Source organism: Oryzias latipes, chromosome 15 (assembly GCF_002234675.1).
Source record: "Oryzias latipes chromosome 15, ASM223467v1".
Lineage (NCBI taxonomy): Eukaryota > Metazoa > Chordata > Actinopteri > Beloniformes > Adrianichthyidae > Oryzias > Oryzias latipes.
In genome coordinates, this window is record NC_019873.2 from 9,718,744 (window position 1) to 9,739,474 (window position 20,731).

Here is a 20,731-nt window from a genome sequence, read left to right on the forward strand (position 1 = left end):
CATCCAATTTCCTGCCTGTTCTTTCCGTGTGGATGAAGGAATCGTGTAATTATGGGTGACAGACTGATTGATGATTGGTATTTCACTGTAAGGGGTGACGGGGGCCCCTACGTTTTGAACACATGTGGACTGAAACTCACTGAGAAACACACAGCTCACCCTTGTTCCTGCAGGACTGAGACGTCCAGAACCAAAAAATCAGCTACTTATAGAAACTCCATAAAAACTATATGAAGGCCCTCAGCACAGAATCAAATCTTCCAGCTCCTGAGACCTCAGCTCCGTTTTAACGAGGTCAGCAGAGACAGAGCCTTGCAGGAACAAGGTTGTTAATTGGCCTTAATGGGCTGTGCTGCAGTGGAGGGTGGGGGTCTTCCATAATGGAAATCTGTTCAAAAAGCTGCCAGAAGGCCATCACAGGGGCTCAGTCTTTTGAAATGTCTGATATCCAACAAAACAACCACTTCTGCACAACCATAAGAAGTTTGTGTGGCAAAGAGTTAAAGCAGCTTCTGAAAACCACACTGCAAGGTGTGCAAACAGGCGACTGTTGGCTGGAAAACTGTCAGAGCTGCTTTCTGCCAGCAGCTTCTCTGCCCAGAGTGGTCAAAAAAAAAGCCTGGATGTTGCTGGAGGTCCTTTCATGACACAATGCTGCTTTATTAAAGCTATCGAGTTAACACGCCTCGCGTTCCACAACTACCTCTCTGCAGGTGGGAGCAGAACACTGCTGTGAGCGGTGAAGGTAATGTGTGGGGGCCTCCTGCATGGAGGGATGCTGTATGGACTTTCAGAGCCAAGAAGGCTCCGAGCATGCAGGTCACACAGAGTGGGTGGCGAATAACTGTGAGTCAGGTTCATGGCTGGACAGCGGCGGGTCTTCCTGACCCCTCTGGGCCAACCGAGCACAACAGAGAGGAGGAAACCGTCAGACTGAGACATGTCTCCGCCAACACACAGCTTGCCTCAGTGGACAGATAATGTGCATCGAAGCGACACGACTTTGAGGCACCAGAAAGACGTCGCCTCCAGCACTTTGTCATTTTAGAGCAGCCGTTCCATTTCGGTGCAGATAGAATTTTATTTTGCTTTTTTTATATAAACTGTGGTTCTAAAGTGCATTATGTGTCCTGGGTCAGATTAAAGTTTCTCCCGGAGGATCGCTGCTCTCCAATAATAACAGAAGCAGAGTGGCATCACAATAACTTTCCTTTTTAACACACATTTCCTGACCCAAACTGGAGTTTCCTCATATTTTGAGACTTTGAGACAAAGAAGATTTGCTACACTAAAACATTCATTAACCTAAATAATCTCTAGGTAATTGAAAAAAATAGTTCATTATGCGTTTTCAAACTGCTCATGGCATGCTAATTAAAGCTTGACCCTTTTAATGAGCAAAAAACAAGTGGACGATTTTTTAGTCATTTTTAATGTTAGACATCTTAGACCAACAAGACAACTTCCACCTGATCCAAGCTGCCTCGTACCGATAGCTGTTTTATTGTTAACAACACAAATGTCATAAAAGCTGTTATGTCTAAAGATCCACGCCAATGAAAATTGTGCTTTTGGTGTATTTAGCATTTTTCTAGACAGGACACCCTCAATATCAAGTTTTTCCTATAGGTTTATTGCTCCCAAAATTAAGCAGGAAATCTGGAAATATCTTTGGAACATTGCAGGTGTATATAATCTACACAAGATCAGGAAGACCTGACTCTATTGCTATGTTTAGCAACCTTCCTATTCAGACACCCATCAAAGCTCAGTTACTGGATTTTGCTCTTTTAGTCCCAAACACGTTCACATCTTGTTTTGATTTGATAGCACAATGAAAAGCAAACCAAAGTGCCAGAAAACATCACGCAGGTACAACCGAAAACTGTTTGGGGGCATCAAAGGTAAAAAAGATCTCCTAAACCAAAATGAATAGGCAAAGAAGAAGACCCAGCCAGGTCTGCTGGAGATTCAGAAGGGAAAACCCAAAAAGGTTTATCCCTTGTGCTATCCTAGGGACTTTAACATTGGGAGTTGGGTCATCTAGAACCACTAGACAGTGCTCTGAACCTTTTATCTTCAATGATCTGTGATCTTCACTGGTGTCCATGGATTACATGAAATCTTTCCACCTTTATCCACCTTTATCATGGTAGGGAGAACACGTCAATGGAAGGGTGGGGTCATCTACGATAGCACAAGGGTTATGTCACTCTTTGGTGCATTTTTGTTAGAGGATTCAGTTCAAGTCCCACTCAAACCATCGTTTGATCTACTGTAAAATAGGCTAAAACGGAAAAAAAAACTTTGTCAAAGTGGTAAAATACACAATTTTATTTTTAAGGATAAATGGGTCCTAGTTCCTATAGATTTAGAGTCAAAGGACAACGAGAACTGAGCCGACTGCATGTGCTGCTCTATGAAACACATTTAGAAGTACAATCCAAGTAGGAGACTGAATAAAGCATCCAAAGAACAGTTGACGTTTTGAGTCTCGTTAACTCAAAACCTTTTAGAAGTGGTTTGAGGGGAAAACAACGCCTAGCAGGATGTCTCCCCTCTGACATGTGCAAAGATAAGAGTGAAGAAAGAGGCTGAATTAGAGCATCACTTTGCTGGTCTTTCTCAGCCACGCAGAAAGAAATACATAGGTTTCTGTACAGAGCCCCCCCCCCCCCCCCCCCCCCCCATCTTCTCAGGGACGTCCTTTTTTTCCTTCCCACTGTCACATCCTCAATTCCACTGTTGCCTCTAGCGGTGGCCCCCTCCTCCTCACCCTCTTCCTCCTCCCCTCTTCCCTGGTCTGCAGGAGCAGCAGCAGCTTATGGTGGCTTCCACTGATGGGGATGCACTCGCCTCCTCTGGATTTCTTTCGTAGCTTTTTGCATTTGCCTTTTGTTTAGGTGGGAGCAGTGCGCTCCAGCAGCCCCCAGAGCGGCGGGAGAGGAGGAAACAACTGTAAGCGTGAGCGATATCATCTCCCCCTCCCTCCCCTGTCTCACCCCCTCCCTCTCGCTCTCGCACTCCTGTTCCTTCATTGCCACGGCCATCAGGACCCGTCCTCCCTCTCCCAACATCATTCTGCTTGGTTATGCAATGCACGGTGCTCCCCGGTGACTCGCTGCTGAGGCTGGTGGAAGACGCAGGCTTCCTTTGGCTCTGGTCCGTGGGATTTTTCGTGGCTTATGGTTTCTCTGGAATATCACCTGTCACACTCTCCTAATTTGGGAGCTGCCTGTTCTCAACCCCCACCCCCCCACCCCCACCTCTCAGAGGAGGCTGGCTGTCACCGAACGCCTGCAGACTCAAACACGCTCACTGTTGGCATGTGGGCTTCGGTGACGGGTAGGAGGCTTTCTGAAATGTTCAACTCCTGCTGATCCTCAAAGGAGGCAAAACAAGCGAGTGTGTGCTGAGGAACGAGGAGGAGGCACAGAGACGCTGTGGAGGGAGCTGGTGAAGATGAGCAGAGGAGTTTAGACAGAGCAGAAGAAAAAGGAACATTTTTTTCTAAAAAAGATGCGGAGGTAAAAGGACTGAAGGAATGGTGGGGAGGTAAGACAGAGCCAATGAGGAGAGGCTTTCTCCTCAGTAACAGGCTGAGTGTCTGAGCAGCAGAAACACAGCTTTGCTGTTAAGGACTGACTCTTTGGACGCAAGTGCTGGAACTTAATGTAAGGGGAAGCTGGAGGAGGGGGGGTCCTGAACTTTACAGGTGTCGCTTTTGACACGAAGGCTGAAGAAGTGACGTGAGGCTTGAGGCTTCCTCTCCCTTTCACCCCTTCTGTTGCTGAGGGAATGCGACTCTGTCCCAGAGTGCACCCTCTTCCTAGCCTCCAGCTCCATATGCAGCACGATTTTTAAAGCCACATTTCTTGTGGAAGGACTTCAGAAGCATGCTGGATGATGATGTGCACCCAAAAAGCCATTGGGTAAGGCTCTTTCTCTTTTCTTTCATTGTCCTCATGTCCCTGGCGTTACAGAAGACATGGAGGTGTAAGGGGAACACATTGGCTGCATTTACAGGAAAGGTTGGAACGATGTTGAGGGCGACAGCTGTGAAAATGTGAGCTGGAGAAACAATGAATGTTAATTATAATGGGTAAAAGGGTTAAGTGTGCTTTAAATGATGTGAGGAAACGCCACCAAGCGTCACTGTGCCGTTTTAAGCGTTTCACTGCTTGGGCCACCATCAGCTGTTAAGGAACTCAAACACAGAAACTAATTTAGGAGGGGCTTCACAACTGTTTACTTTGTTCATAAGTGCAGCAAGCTTCGGCTCTGATGAGGGAAATTTCAGCATGACGTAGCTCTATCAGGGGATGGAGTTTCAGTTACACCATGTAGATGACCTCTGCCTAACCAAGTGTCTCCATTTCTCCAGATGAATGTCCCTTTGCCAGGTTAGCTGAGCACCAGGATCATGGGCACCACTGTCGTCACTCTTGATGACGTGCGGGCTCTGGAGGTCAAGGAGGAACAAGAGGAGTCCATCTTAGCCCTGTTGGGCATCATCGGAACGTTCCTGAACCTTTTTGTGATCGTGTTTGTTTACATATATACCACACTGTGAAGAGGTGAGGCCAAGAAAACTAGTTGTCAGGTGCGACGTCTGGTAGAAGCAGGAGCGTGAGCAGCAGAGTGCAGTTGTCTGCAAAGACGGACAAAGAGCTGGCAGAGAATCCCGCCCGACATGAACCTTGACTGGAAACAAAAGACGGGTAGAATGGCCAGAGTGGCTGAGGATGAAGGAGAAGGAGCCATGCTGCCAAATCCCAGCTATGGGCTGTGGAGATAACGAACGGCTGGAGGACACGAGAACAGTTCTCAGCTGAAATCAGGCTGAGAGGAGCCCAAATGAAAACAAGCCTCCAAAAGGACTGACTGGAAATACAAACTTTCCTTTGATAGAATGTCTATCGACAGCTGGACTAAAGGGAAATATAACGGATTGCATTTAACTGTGCATTTCCTCAGACTTGGACTTTATGGTGAAGTTGGGGATCCAGTCATGGCCATCCAAGGACGGAACAAGCAAATTCAGAATTGAACCGAGCACAGACTATGCTGCTTTGAGGACAATGTTGGCCAGAAAGGTTACAAAACCTCAGACTTGCAGAGAAACGTGGCTACAACCCGCGATCACCTTCAAACTGGTTCATCACAAAACCACTGAGTCTTCAATAAAAATTATATAAGAAACCTTTAGAATCAAAAAACACAAGTATTGAGTTATTGTTACATTAGCAAAAACCAACCTGCAATTACATAATTTAGCCAATTTTATTGGGAAAAGGGAAAGTGTCCAGTGGTTTTTCTGCAATTCTATCCATCATTTGAAATTTGTGAAGGGTGTTTGAGGATTTTCTGCCTTCATTTATCCTCGTTCATCTCAGAGCAGTAACAGGAGTTCTAATCTATGTATTAAAAATGCCTTTTTAAATAAATATTTGAACTATGTCTAAATGTGAAATGTCTTTGAGTACAAAAAAAAGACTTTAACCCAAAAAAGAAAGGTTAAGCTTTCTCATTAAGATCAGGGAAGGGCAATACGCTCAGGAATACTCACCAGTAAGAAACGTCACAGAGGTGATTTAAATAAAAATGTGGGGGCTTAAATCTTAAGATACCAATGGTTATCAGGCAGATTGGAAGCAGAACTAAACCTCATGTGACACAGAGATTGATTCAGGTGAATAATTACAAACTAAACGAAATGGAGATGGATATCAAAGGTACATCCATTCAGCCTAAAAAAAAAATGGAGGCAGGGTGCATTTTGGGCTTTTTTCTAGTCCCTTTGTAGAGGTTTATTTGGTGTAAATGTTCTTGACTGAATGCCAAGTGGAGAAAAATTACAAGCAAATCCCCAACGGGCCAGTCAACTTCTAACTACACAGCAGCATCTGCCACTAAATAAGAGTGATGTAGCACAGGAGCTGACTGGCTCCACCGACTAAAGTTTGGAATAACCTGAAATCCTTGCAGTTTGATGCGAGGTAGGTTCTAAAACATGGTGGTGCCATTATCAACTAAGCTAAAGAAATGTGGTCTTCATTAAGAGAGCAACAAAACATGGGGCGCGGGCTTTCTCTTTGGGTAATTGAGAGCTGTGGTGACATTCAAAGGTTTTAGCTCTCATTAGTGGCTTAGTCCGTGGTGATGGAAAGCCAGGGGGTTGGCGGGAAAAGGTAATGTATCCCAGAAGGCTTTGCCGAGACACAGATGATTAATGTGGAGAGGCTCACTGGGCTGACTGGGCGGCAGAGCTCAGAAACTGGTGGAAAGAAGTGAGAGGAGGTAAACGCCTGCCTGCCCGTCAGAGAATTAAAAAGAACATTTTCTTAGTTTTGGGAAGAAGATTGAATCTGAATCAGTTACTAAGAGATGTTTTTGAGCCTGGAGTTTTGAAGGTGGGCTTCAGTTCTCACTCATAAATAGATCACACCTGCATCAAGAGTTCAAGGAGAAAAATAAGCACCATATAAAAACAGAGAGTAAACATCTACTTAATATCAACTGACTGGCCTCTATCTGTATAAATTGAACCATATTTGTGAGAACAGTTTTCATGCTAGCTAGAATGTTGGCATAATTGCTAAGCAATAGTTAAAGCAATTTGCTTGCAATCTCTGAAAAATGGCTGAATATGCAATTAACAACTATAAAAATATAATAGTTTAGAAACTAGTTAATTCACATTTTTGTACAGTTTCTAGCAATAAGTTTAAAAAAATTAAATTTGTATAAGAAAGAAAAAAATGAGAAATGAAGTAAAGCAGAGCGTACTTGCAGAGGAAAATTATCACTGGTTGCTAGGCAACAGCCGATGAAGACAGTGGTGTGAGACTGAACATGAGCATCTTCTGAACACTGGAGACTTGGCGATCTATCGCACTGTGTTTTGTGCTCCAGCGAGGAGAACGGGAAAAAGGTTAAGCACACGCAGGACGGGGATTGCTGCTGTTGAAACTGAGGATTCTACGTCGTCATGGGAACGGACCGGGATGCAGCCAGAATGATAATCTGTGTAGCTGTTTCAGTAAGGGGGTGTGCGTCAGGTGAGATCATGGGGCTGTAATGTAGAACAGTTGACTTAACCTAGGAGAGCTTTTTTACAGACATCAAGGCTTCTAATATTTGCAACATTTTGTTCTAATAAAGAAGTTAAAAGGGATAAGGTGGAGGGAAAGAATGTACACGGTAATTCTATAGCTAAATATCATGATTACCATCTGCTAAGAGCTTTAAAAGCTTAAGAACTGGAAGTTAAGGGAAGTATTAGTAACCCTTGTGCTATCCTAGGTACTTTAACATTAGGAGTTGGGTCATCAAGACCCCATAAGACAGTGCGCTGAACCTTTATCTTTAATGATTTGTGATCTTCACTGGTGTCCATGGATTACATGAAATCCTCTTCACCTTGATCCACCTTTGTCATGGTAGGGAGAACACATCAATGGTCATCCTGACCACATAGGATAGCACAAGGGGTATTAATCCTTGGTTCTCCATAAACTAATGTCTTAGTCACAACTGTCCTTATGAGTGGATATGGGCGTCCTGCGAGTGAAGAATGGGTCATGCAGGTGGCCTACACAAAATATTAAGATTGTGAACCTCTGGGTGAGCCCGCAAAGTGAAAATGTTTCCCCATGTTTTTTTCTACATACATGCATGCTACTGATGAAAGGTCATGTTGTCACTTAAACACGTAAGTGCAAGTAAGATTGAAGTAGGTAAAACGCAGGCACGTCCTACAGATATTGAATTTTTTCCGACCCCCCTAAATCTTGCGCACTCTGCAAGGAGCCCGTAAACAAAGTATACCAGGGATGAGTCGATCCTCCTTCCACGACCGTTGTGTGATCCTTGCGTGCAGCCTGGCTGACAATATTAGACAACAGAGGGTAGAGTGTGTGGCCTTCCTATGGGCACTTGCCTGCACACCCTATGTGCACGAATTTCCACGCAGTCAGGAGCCAGTACTCACACATTACAAAAGAAGGGCTCCGTACAACAGCATCACCAGTACGTCATACATGCGTTACTTCACACGACAATCGTACGTTATATTTTCATGACATTATTTGAGGTGGGTTCTCAAGGGAACTGGAATCCACACCCGCGTGGCCCTGAAGATGTGGCCACGCCTGTCTACGACCCTCTACGGGCCCATACACCTGCAGCACCGATACGAGTCAACCCCCTGTATGGCTGTGTTTGACTAAGACATAAATCCGTCCAACAAAACATCCAACAGTGCAGATGAATATTTGGAGTAGGGATGGAAAATACTGGAAATATTGAAAATATTTTTTACTGTTATGTGACATGACAATATTTTTAAACAGGTGTTGGTCGATACAATTACCAATATGAGATTTTTAAATCTATTCTTTTCACAGATGTGACACCAAGTCTCTACTGTGTTAGAGTTAATTCTGAATGTGTAGATTTCCATAAAGAAGCTTTTCTTTTTAGCTCTATTTCACTCGTGTAACGTCTGGAGACACAGAAAGAAGATGAATCAAGTGCTCCGTGACTTGCAACGAGGAAGAGTGAAACAAGCCGTTCATCACAATGAGGCAGCTGTCATGTAAAGCCACGCTGCACTTTAGTTTCCATTGAATTTGTGGGAACAGTTTTCAAACTGGTGAAAATGGCTTCTGAATCAGAGCAGCTTGGATCCGACTCTGATGTGGACCAAAATGTCCTTCAGGGGAAACAAACTCACAGGCATCTGATGAGGGAAAGCTCAAAAATCACTGATTTAGTAATCTGCTAACTCAAAGAGAGAAGAAGAATCATCAAAGGCGCCAATTCCAAAAAGAGAAGAACTAACGGGTGAGTTTCAGAAACACTCATCCAAAACCTGCAATGAGAACGCTAAACATTTAGAGAAAGTTTCTTGAAAAAAAACTTTACTTTTGCTTTGACTGATTTGTCTTTAAATGGTAATTATGTCCATAGTTAAACCAGACAAGAAGTTGTTTTTTGTTTTTGTTTTACTCAAATAACCAAATAAGTCTTTGCAGGAAGATCAAGTTTTGGATCTACACTCCGTGCCATAAACAAACATGTCGTTTTCTGGTTGATGCTCTCGACATCAGTCTGTTATAAACCCGTCACCCCAGCTGGTAAAACAGTCTTAAAGGAGACTGCTCCATCATAAAGGCTCTGATTCAACAGACAGTGTAGTGACACAAAAATAACAAAGGGCTGTGAACTTACAAAGTTTCACCCACACACACACACACACACACACACACACACACAGGCATTCGAGTGTGTGTCAGAGGCATTCACCAGATAATGAGGAGCAATTACAGCCGCTTGCAATGCCTTTTATCTGCTGTTATTTAATTATGAGACCATCAGTGCACACAAAAGAGATACTCCTGCACGGCAAAGCGGGCGGCGGTGCGGGGCGCACACAGGATGCAGGCGCTCAGCTCCACCTGCTTCCTGGCTGATAAGCAGCAGCACAATGAAAAATGGAGAACACAAACACTCGAGCTAAAAATCCACACACCTCTTGGGGCAGAAAGTGCCCGCCGTCGCTCAACAAACCAAACTAAAGCCATGCAGGTAAGAGAAACGGTGGCTGATGCTCCGAGCCACGCTGAGCTTTCATTACCGTGTCACTTCAGCCGGAACAGGTTGCTGAAAAAGTCAATGGACTAAGTTCAAAGCTGGTGCAACTCCCAACAAAACTCATTTTCTTAATTCACGGCATTAAGATTGAACCCAAAAATCTTTTTTCATGTCCAATGGGACATAATATTGGAATATTGCAAAGAAGAGCTCCACAGAAACCCTAAACCAAATCTTTATTTTCCTCGTCTGTCCCAATTTATCCACATGAGCTTCTCTCACAGCAGGAATTATGTAAGAACAAGCTTTATACTTTTTCTCCAGTTCTTCATCTTTGATGTCTCCTAAACTCATTTAGATGTCAAACTGCTCATTAAGCGATCTTGTGACAGCTCCACCAGCTGCTCCTGCAGGGAAACAAGTCTCCTGCTGTAAAGGTCACCTGTGACAACAACACACTCACACACACCGCTCATGATTCCATGGTCTGACGTCAACCATGGGATCATGAACGCTGAAAATGAAGTGTGCGGTGAGATTACTCACTTCCAAAAATGGACAACGGTGCGAGAAAGTGAGCACATAGCAAAGTTCCCTCATAGGTCCACCCACCTGTCAATCAAAGAAACACACCCCTAACAATGCACAAGTCTGAGCTTTAAAAAAGTCGAGCTGTTGATTTTTAACCCCCTCTTTTCATCTCGTTGTTGTCGGGACCATCTGCTTCATCTCTGTTAAAGCTCTGTTTATCATCTTGAACACCAACACCTAAAAACCTGCATCCGTTTCAGTTCAGCGGTGAAAGCCGTTCTGATGATAGCTGGTGGCTGATCTGATGCCACCTTCCAGGCTCTGCAGGCAGCTCGGGGATCACTCTTGGCCCCGACTGAGAGGCTCAGGGAATTACCCGAGTGTGAGGGAAAGCCCTCCGGCTCTGAGCTGCACCACGTCAAACATCTGACAAACTTCATTTGAAACAATAAGAATGTGTAAATCTTAAAAAACAAACAAAAAAAGACTAGATTTGGATCCAAGTCTGGTTTCAGTCCTGGGAGCTAGACAAAGAGGTCTCTGAGCATAAAGCTGCAGCTCCATCTGCTGTCTTAAGATGACTACAGCACCACAATGCCGTATCAGAAAAACTCCCAGAACTGTGGCTGCAATACAATAACATGAAACGCAAATGTGATGGGGCAGATGCTGTAAACACATGCAGCGGGGAGTACACATCACTGACTGATGGCAGGTTGGGGGGGGGTTGAAGGTGTCTCTTAAGACAAAGGTTCACAGAAACACCCATCTGACCTCAGAGACGTTTCTGCAGAACAAACGAGATTCTATCCGACACCTTTCCTCTGCTCTACTTTTCCTGTTCTTCAAAGAGTCCAGATTTGCTGTTGGGGTTCATCCCTTCCTGCCCCCTCAGAGCTGAGGCTCTTTTTGAAGAAGAAGGAAGAGCTGGAAGTCAGTCCTCTTCTCTCAGAATCAAGTCAGAGGAACGCTGCAGCATAGGGATGCTCAGTTTCGGGGGCAACGTCGCCGTGGTCACCTGCATTTCCCTCCAAGCAGAGACACATTTTCACCACAACATGCATGTGTTGGAGCAGAAGCATCAACTGAGAGAGCAGAGGGGAAAAATGAGCCACGTCACTGTGAAACTGTGAGCCATTTCCCTGATCAGCATCTGTTGTTTTTAACATCCCGCTGTCCCCAGTGACTGCCGGGAGTATCAGCATAAACACCTGCATCGTTTGATGCTGACCAGAGGACAGAAACCATACAGGCCTAGAAGGATCACAGAAGGATTATACTGTCCATCTCAGAAAAGACTACATTTTAATTTGCAGACAACAATAAAAGATTGAACAGTTGTAAAAGTCCATTGTTGAATTTGCTTGATGTTCGTGTATGGCTGGAAAATCGCCCCAGAACGTACAATACGACAGTATGTTAAACAAAGTCTGTAAAACTAAGGCTGTGGGTCCAGGGTTTAAATTTAATCCTGATTGCATTAGTAAACCTCTGAAGCATGTAGACATTCAGGGGCAAAGTGGGTTAAAGTCTTGCTTGAGGACAGGTCTACATGCAGACAGAGACATTTTTCTAGAAATGCTCCCATTTTCCCCATTCTTGTGAATAAATGTATGATTTTGTTTCATTATTGAGCACTTAAGTCCCTCTGAATCTCTGGAAATTTGGCAAAATAAGTCATGAAGTGGAGCAAAAGAGACAATGTTTTCCTGGCTGCTCCTTCCGCCTGTAAACTTTCATATCTCTGAGGGGACAGAAAGCCACAGCCAAAGAACAGGACTTAAGCTCCCCGCTGGCTGTTGTTCTTCATCACTGCCCTCCAACACCCCTCTCTCTGCTTTTCTTCTTTTTCTGTGAGGAACGGAGCATCAAGGCCAACGAGCGCTTCCTTTCTAAGCCCCTCTGTTCAGAAGCTGCTGTGTTGTTTGGACTCTGGAGCCAGCGGTCACAGCCACTTCTTTCTGCTGCTTCAGCCCGGCTGAGGCAGCTTTGCCGAGGCTGCTGCAGCAACTTTGTACAGAAGGGAGAATGTTGTCAAGCTCGCACTTTTGTTTCCATGCATACCTGCTCTTTTATTGGCTGTTCAGTGCAGTTTGACAGGTGATCCATCCTGCTTTTTATAACCCAACACTTAAAGCCGTTTCCTGTGATGATGCGTGACCATTGGTATCCCTCCGAAACATGCAGCTTCAGAGCATTTCTAAAAGATTTTCCCTGCATGGGACCTACCGGAGTCGTTCCGCAGGTAAGAGGACATGGCTGGGATGAGGCAGGACTGGCTCAGGAGCTCCTGGAGGACTGCGGGAAGCGCTGAGCTGTTCTGGGCTCTGCCATCTGCAGACGAGGCGTCAGCACTGGGGCAGCCGCCAGAGCCGGCTGGGTTTATGTAGCTCGCCAAAACCTGGTAAAGAACAGAAAACAATCATTCACTAAAACAATGTTTGTTTTTCAAGTGTCCTTAAACAGACTTACTTCAGTTAGACAGTTTGCAGGTTTACAAGCATAACGGCAAACAGTCACTTAAATGTAGAGCAACTCTTTCTGAAGCTCCAACAAGATTTATTTTTTAAGGACCCACTCCGTTCATCTTTTGATCTATTTTAAATTGCTCCCAGAGTTCTTTTAATCATTAATATGCCATTTAAAGCCAAAACCTTAAAAAAAAGTGTCGTTTTCTAAGACAGTTTCTGCAGGAGTTCATTAGAACTTCACCTGGGTTGTGGGCGGGACTGTTCCAACTTGGTCCCCCCTCCCAAGAGTTCTCTGTTAACACGCTCTCCCGCTAGCTTACAGCCCAAACTAACAGTAGCAGTGCAACAAAATGTTGAGCAATACTGGAGCTATCCAGTGTACAGACTAGATCCAGATTCCAGTTCAGACGAGGAAAACAAAGACGTGCATGGATTTAGTTGTCTTCCAGTGGATGCATCTGAATGGAGCGGGGCAGGTAGTCTGTGGCCCTCCCAGCGTTGTTTCTTTGTCCCAACTACAATTAAACTGCATTTTTGCGTCTGCTCCAGATTTAGAGCAATTTGAATAAAGAAATACTCAGAAATGCCCAATTTGAACATGTTAAAAACACCAAAAACCCAACTTTCGTCAAAGCGGGTCTTTAATTAACATCGGCCTTTGTGATACAGCAGCTGGGGTTACCTGGAGAAGACAGGTGACATGCTCCTCCTCCAGCCGCTGTTTGGTGAGAGCCTGCTCAACATCCCAACCCGAGGCTGTGGATCCGGTACCAAACCCAGTTCCTTTAGCCCAGTACAGTTGCTGCTCCTCACTGGTGCCCGCTCCATGACAGCTGGAAATCTGAGGCTGCAAACACCAAAACACAAACGGCAACAACTTAGATCAAACGTATAGATGACAAAAGCTGGAGTGTGAGCATCGCATTTTTCTATTTTGATCATCGACAGCAAATGAGAACTGGACTTAGCCGCCCCTCCCCCTGGGGACATTCTTCTTTAGAGAAATAAACAGATATTACTGTCATTCTATTCATAAAAAACAACGTTCTTGCTTCGATACCTTTTATTCTTGCAAATCCTAATTTTTTCGTCTCGATATTTTTGCTGAAGTGCAAGTGATTCAAGCTATAAACTGACCAATCAGGTGCCTCCATTAAATTAGTTGGCCTCGCGTCAAAAGTTTGATAGATTCTACTGAGCCCACTTTCAGTGGTAGGGGTGGGGCCTCCTAACTCCTATTATTATTATTATTATTAACATGCTCACTACTGATTGGAAAGAGTGGTTGCCATAGAAATATTAACTCAAGATTGACGCGGACCAATCACGACTTATTAGGAGCATCTGGTTCCAACAGACAGATATATCGTGGAAAATGGCGACTGAATTGACTTAATTTGGTTGGAACCGGAAGAGAGTCATTTTCTATGAGTGATGTCACACGCAATCCGTCCAGTTATATGTTATCCAGTCAATTACTGATGCAGGAATCAACATCTCTGTTCCTGTAACATCATCAGGTAATGATCATAATGGTGTCAACACAATATCTTACTAACTCTAATGTTTGGTAATAAAACCCCAAATAGCTGAGTGTTGAGAGCACAGAAGAAACAAAACATTACTGTCAGGATTTTTGTCTGCAGTCAGGACGATCACCTCTTTCAGACGCTTTTATACAATGAAATCGTTTTATTCAGAGCTTGTCATTTGTTGTCTGGAGAGATGCAGGTGAGAGATGGAAAGAGCCTAAAGACTGGAAAAGCTCCAAATAAAGACTGAGATTGTTTCCTGAGATCTGCTGTTGCAAAAGGCAGAATAATAACTCGGGGACAATGACAGCAGCCGCAGCAGAGGGCAAAAGATTCTGGCTCAGCCTCTGAATAACTTATCTCAATAAAATAAAGTTTTTCCATCAGACAGACTCTTGGAAAGTTTTTACTGAAACTTTAAAACTCAGTAGGAAATTTTCACAAAAGCATTTAGCTAAAAAAAGAAGAACATCCTAAATCTACCAGAGGAACCTCGCACAAGCTCAGAATCTACACAAAGTCAGGTTTAAAATGGGAATATTGAGACGAATAAAAATGATGATTTAAGCAGTAACTGTTTATTTGGCATAAATAATAGTAAAACTATGATTTTTATTCAGTTAGTAACATTCCAAACTCTTTCAGACCCTGGTTTCTCTGACAGTTTGACGTTTCAGCTAAATCAGGTTTTTGAGGAGAAACAGACTTCAAGGAAGTGCTTTGATTTGCCCATCAGCTGTCATGGTGAGGGGCTCTCAACATCCAAAAGCAGCTCTCATCAGACTAACATCGTGCTCATGTCAGCCTCTTTCAGGCAGACATCCTCTAGTAAGTGTGTGTACCTCTGACACGCTGGCGTTGGCGTTGGGGTTGCGGGGGGCGTGGTGGCTCAGAGCTGACAGACAGGCCAGAATGAGATGGATTGCTCCGATCTCCAGCGCCATGCGGCGCAGCAGAACGCCGTCGTCTGTGGTCAGAGGGGTGCTGCTGAACAAGGCTCGAAGGACGTGGAACGGTAGCGTGGGTAAGACGTTGGCTGAGGGGGACTGGAGGATGTGACCTACAAGAAAGCAGAAGTTTTACATAGATCTTGTGCGCTGAACATGCTTCAGAAGTCACAGAACACTCGGGGTTTTGGGACTTACTGCCCTCGCCGTCGTCAGTCACGCCCAGCACGAGTCGCAGCAAACACTGCGCGTGCTTTCTCTCCTTCAGCAAAACCTCGGCGTAGCCCGGCAGGCGCAGGAAGAGGCCGAAAGCGGCCAGCGAGTGTGCTGGGATGGGCGACATGGTCTGCACTGAGGAGGACGAGGACGGCGAAGATGACTGCGACTGCTGTTTGTTGATGGGTGGCGGTTCTGCGGCGATGGACTCTGGGGCCTCGTACACCAGTTCTCCTGATTGCTCGATGGTCACCCATTCGAACTGGTCGCTGTCCTTCGGCTTCTCCTGTGTGGTAGAGGGCACCACCGGAGCGCTAACCTGTGAATCCATTTGGCTTCATTTAAAATTCAGCTGGTATTTTTGACTTCACAGTGAAAAACAAGGAAGTTTTTTGTTTGTTTTTTAAAAAAGGCCTAATAATCAGACTTCATGCCAGCCTTTGAGAGGTTTTAATCATTAACAGAAGGAGCTCATGAAATGTTTCCCTGCGACTGACCTGCTGGATGACGTCGGGATAGAGCATAGGCAGCCTTTCTGCGATCAAAGCCAGGCCACCCATGCCGGCGAAAACCTGCAGCGGAGACTGGATGGGGTTGGTCTCCAGCAGCGACTCGTCTGTAGCTGCCTCCACACATTCCTCGCCCCCCAGCATGGGCTCGTCCTCGCCACAGCTATTCAGCATCTCGCAGTGGTCCGCTTAAGCCAAACACAGGACAGATGTGAGTCCACAGCTGCAGACATGCAGAGTCCAACTTGGAAACATCAGAACTTCTGTGCTGAACCCTAATCATGTGGATCATATTGTTCTGCTGCGTTTTTACTTCTATAAAATAATTATTTCTGTCCATTAAATGCATCAGTTTATCGGAATAGGTCACATATGCCTTCACAATCTTAAGTCAGTAAAATGCTGCTCTAAAAACCTAATGATGGAAACCCACAAAGGGTTCCTACAGCAATCCAAAAATTCTACTTTTTCTTCTTTAAAACCATTTCTACAGGGTTCCCATTAAACAGCATTCCAGCCATTAAACAGATTACATTTTTTATTTACCGTCTTTTAATTACAATTCTAACTCTGCATCTTTCTCTTTTATTTGCTTGTCTCTGGATTTCATCTTTAGACTATTTGATTCATCATTGTAGCCGATAACAAAACAAGATTAATTGGGGGGAAAAAAATAACCTTTTCTTTCATGTGGATTAACATGTTCATCATTCAATTCAATTCCAGATGTTTCATTTCAAAATAAAAATGACTGAATTACAGAACTGAGATGAATTCAGTTGATGGATTGTCCATCTCATAACTCATGTTTTGTCTTCAGTTTTCACTTCAGCGTTAAAGCTAAACAAAGAAGTTAAATTGTCCCCGTCACAGCAGGTTCAGCAGACGTCATCAAAACGCTTGAAATGAAACTGACCTAATACCGACCCATGACTCTGCAGAATCTGCCAGCTAAATATATCCGGAAGTTGCTGCATCTCTGGACTGAGCCGACAGCAGAAGCAGTCGTGACACCTAGCTCTTTGATATTAATTTTAACCCTTGGTGACCTTTAATTGACCTTTCCAAATGGTCAACTTTATAAAAGAATTTAAAGATTGTGTAAAATGAGATGTGAAAAACTGCAGCTCTACTAAGGCTGCACACACAAACAGAGGAACTGGAATCAGGCATCTTGAGTTCAGAAACACTCATCAAATTTCTCCATTTTAAATGAGCTTTTAAAGCAAAAAAAGGGATATAAAAAAGCCACTCATTGGTTGCCCAGGTGATGTGAGGCTCATGTTAAAGACGCCTGAAGCACCACGAGGTTTGTTGATCCGCTCTTTCTGTGACAACATGTTTTTTGGAACCAGAAACACAAGTCTTCGTAAATGAACCTGCCGATTAGACAGCTTCACTACCTTTCTCCGTGCGCAGCCTCTTGAAGGAGTCCGTCTTGGACAGGCCGGGATCAGAGATGACTTTGGAACCCAGTTTGACTGTTAGGTTGATGGACTGGTATCCCTGTGGTAGCTTGCGATCATAAAGGAGTGTCAGCAGCTGAGCCAGGGTCATCTCGGGTGGGAGGGGCTGACCTGCAGGCAGGAACGGGACACGGATTAGGTTTAGTGCTGAAGTCTGACTGCTGAGCTTCACGCCTGGGTTTGCTCTCCGTGTCACCTGGAAGAAGCTTATGGTACAGATGGAAGACAGGGACACTGATGGTCTTCGCTGAAGGGTCCACACCAGAAGAAGCCGTCAGCTTGTCACTCATAACGCGACCCCTCCTGGATGGTGGTCTTGGAGGGGTTGAAAGGGCCCGCTTGGACTGCGACTTCAAACCTGATGGACACATGGAATCATGAAAAGAGTTGCTGGTTTTGGCAGCTGTAAACTTCAATGCACCCGATGGAGCTGTGCTGACTTTCATGGTTTTGGTGTGCATCATTTGAAACTAGTGTTTTCTATCCTTCAGATTAAACTTATTTTTATTTATTTTTCAACTTGTCCTGTCCAACAGCTGAGCAGACAGATGAGAGCTGAAAGCCTCTTGTGTTGAACATATTTTACTGTTACAAAAGGGGTTATGAAACATTTGATACACTAGAAGTAGATTTTAATAAACCCCCTTTTGAAGCAGCATAAGCATTGCTGGATGTTTACAATCATTACAGTCAGGTTTTTAAGTAATATATATCCAAAAGGGGGACTGAGAGTGTAAGCTCCAGCCCAACCAGGAGAGCAGCCCCCCGCCATCCCGGTAGGGGGGAATAAATTAATTCTTTGTTCTCCAAAGGGAAATTCTAATCATTTCTCCTACAACTAAAAATGTAAAAAATGTAAAAGGCTTTATCCAGACTCACTCAAAAACAACTTTCTTCAAGTTCTACAAACATTAGATAACCGTAATCTTTTCTGTTATGAGCTATAGAGCTATGAAAATATTATAAGTCCAACACAAAGTGGAAAAAAACACCTAAAGATCCTGGACTTTCTCAGTTATGAAACACCTTTATTCACCTGAAGCCACCACCACGCTGTAGTTGTCCTGAAAGCCATTGTCAGTTTTCATCTTCTCTTTCTCCTCGTGGTTTTTCTTTTCCTTGTCCTCTTTCTGCTCGTTTATCAGCTTTGCAGTTATGCTTGGAGTATCTATAAGGATGAAAAGCAGAAATGCAACACTATAAGACTGAGAGAGCGTTGGGTTATTATGAAAAAACCAACAAAAACGGGCAAGTTCACATTTTTTGAATGTGTGGGCCGGGTAAGAGGAGCTGCGTCTGCTGCAGACGCGTCTCTCAGACACACGACTGAGTTTTCTTCAAGGTCTTCAGAGGTGAACCATTAATCACACACACAGCTATGAGCTCAGAGGTGACTGCAGCTCCAAACATCAGCACTGTGCCGCTGACCTTCAGGTTTAGAGAAGGTCCAGTAAGCAGCACATCTCATGGCTGAGCCTGGGACATGCTGGCTTCAAGAGACAGATGTTAACTGAGTAAATGAGGTGAGAAGAAAAGTGGAGCTCTGACAAAAAACACGAGACCATCTACAGATGTGAAAAACAGCTAAATCATCTTTTTAAGGACTCTAAAATGAGTCAACGGTCAGTTTAAACTGTGAAACACAGCAGCTGCGTTGGTATACTTCAGGATTCCTTGGCTGCTAAATGAACTGGTCAGTATATGGACTGGACAAGACAATAAAGAGAAGCGTTGATAAAAATTGAAGACAAAATGTTTGCTAAAAGGCTGTTTAGAGGTACCAAACGCTTTACAAACTCAGGACTATGTAGACAAAGACAAGTTTGCATGTATGTATTTTTCCCGATTCCCCCCCCCCCTACTTAAGGAAAGCAATAAGTACAAACGGCAGACAACTTAAAGCAAATTTTGCTTTTATTTAATAAAACGCAAGACATACTCAACCCATTTCTGGGATGAATAATAAATAAATGAACACACTCTTGGAATCAAAGTATAAGATTTTTCTTCTTCTCAGCCATGCTGTCGCTTGCTGTTTCGTGTGAGTTATGTTGTTGTTTGTTGCTTGCCATACTGCCGTGTGAAACTAACGCTACGGAATCTCTGGGGAGCCAAAAATGCGCCATTCCACAAAAACTCGATTTAGTCATTTTTCGCCCGGAACAAAAAATTTGAATTAATTCATTCAATCGATTTTTCGCCCAGGCCTATTCAAACCAAATGCACTTCCTGTTGGAAAAAAAAAAGCCTGATGCTAAAAGTTACAGTTACTCAGGATAACATGGAGTTTCCTGCCTGCACAGTAACTACACACTGTGGATATCAAACTGTGCTCAGATTAAATTCAAATTTATATTCAAAAGTAGATTATATGGAAGGTGCAGGAAGATGACCTCTCTCATTCAACAATAAAACGGACACTTTTGGGCCAAGAATTTGTTAAAATCCCTCAGTTTTTAACAAAGTTTCTGTCTTCAAACACAGCAGACTGACTGATATGCCGGGACTTCATGTGTGGTGATGCTTGTCAGAAGATATTAACTTCACAACAGAGTTTACAGTTTATAGAAACAACCAAAAGGGATAAAAAGCTGGAACCACGCAGTAGGTTCCCCCTGTTGAACACTGTAAGCATGTGCACGCTAACATTCCAGCTAAAGGAAAGGCTGCAGGAGCAGCGTTTGATTCTGATTTATAGTGAAAATGGCTACAGTCACACTATTGGGATAAAAAAATTCACACATGTCGATGTAGATATATTTTACATTTTCTATCTTTTTAAACTCCACGAGTAAAACATAATTTCTGTTTTCAGTAAACATAAACAACCAAACAAAGGGTCTCAGTTTATTTAAAACTGCAGGAGATGGTGAGAACCTGACATCACTTTGAGCTTTTAGTTTCATAGAAAACCTAAGCTGAGCAGGTGGAGAAAACACCTAAGACCAGAAACTGTCAGGAAAGCATATGTGTAAGGAAGAGTCTAGAGGAATTTGATACTTGGAAAAAAATAAATAAAGATTAATGTGGATTACTGCAGACGGATGGGATGAAGCTAAAAACCCTTTAAGATGATTTAAAAGTCCCAGTCTGATCATCTTGAATCCGTTTTAAAAGTGTTCCCAGGGGTCTTTTAACTATGATTATGTCGTTTTTAGCCAAAATCAAGAACAAGTGTCGTTTTCTAAGACAGTTTCTGCAGAGCGGAAAGAGTTCATTAGAAATTCACCTCTGGTTTGTGGCCGGGACTGTTAGCCATGAGCAATTTAAAGCTTTCTTTATATATTTTTTTCCTTTCTGTCCTCCATCATCAGAAAAATGCCACAAGAACATGTTAAACCACCATTTTCGTTGGAGTGGGTCTTTAAGAAGACAAACCTACCCACAGAAACCTTACAGTACAATTGGTGACCAAATCTCTAGTTCTTTTTGATGAATGACCCAGAAGGAAGGATGGAGAGA

At 43.8% G+C, this 20,731-nt stretch overlaps 1 protein-coding gene and 1 long non-coding RNA gene across 7 annotated transcripts in view; one reads left to right on the forward strand and one right to left on the reverse strand.

Moving 5' to 3' along the window:
• The window catches only part of birc6 (baculoviral IAP repeat containing 6), a 103,820-nt gene that overhangs the window by 30,879 nt on the left and 52,210 nt on the right, over positions 1–20,731 (reverse strand). For all 6 annotated transcript variants that reach the window (XM_023963259.1, XM_023963258.1, XM_023963262.1 and 3 more), the window contains exons 57-64: positions 18,306–18,437; positions 17,466–17,627; positions 17,207–17,380; positions 15,792–15,991; positions 15,277–15,613; positions 14,974–15,191; positions 13,282–13,446; positions 12,358–12,529 (exon numbers count right to left, since the gene is read on the reverse strand). In XM_023963259.1, coding sequence (XP_023819027.1) covers positions 12,358–12,529; positions 13,282–13,446; positions 14,974–15,191; positions 15,277–15,613; positions 15,792–15,991; positions 17,207–17,380; positions 17,466–17,627; positions 18,306–18,437 — 1,560 coding nt within the window. The remainder of the gene's footprint in view (positions 1–12,357; positions 12,530–13,281; positions 13,447–14,973; positions 15,192–15,276; positions 15,614–15,791; positions 15,992–17,206; positions 17,381–17,465; positions 17,628–18,305; positions 18,438–20,731) is intronic.
• Positions 2,780–5,494, forward strand: LOC105353621. The gene is made up of 2 exons (XR_908353.3): positions 2,780–3,932; positions 4,385–5,494. It is a non-coding gene; the product is annotated as an uncharacterized LOC105353621 (long non-coding RNA).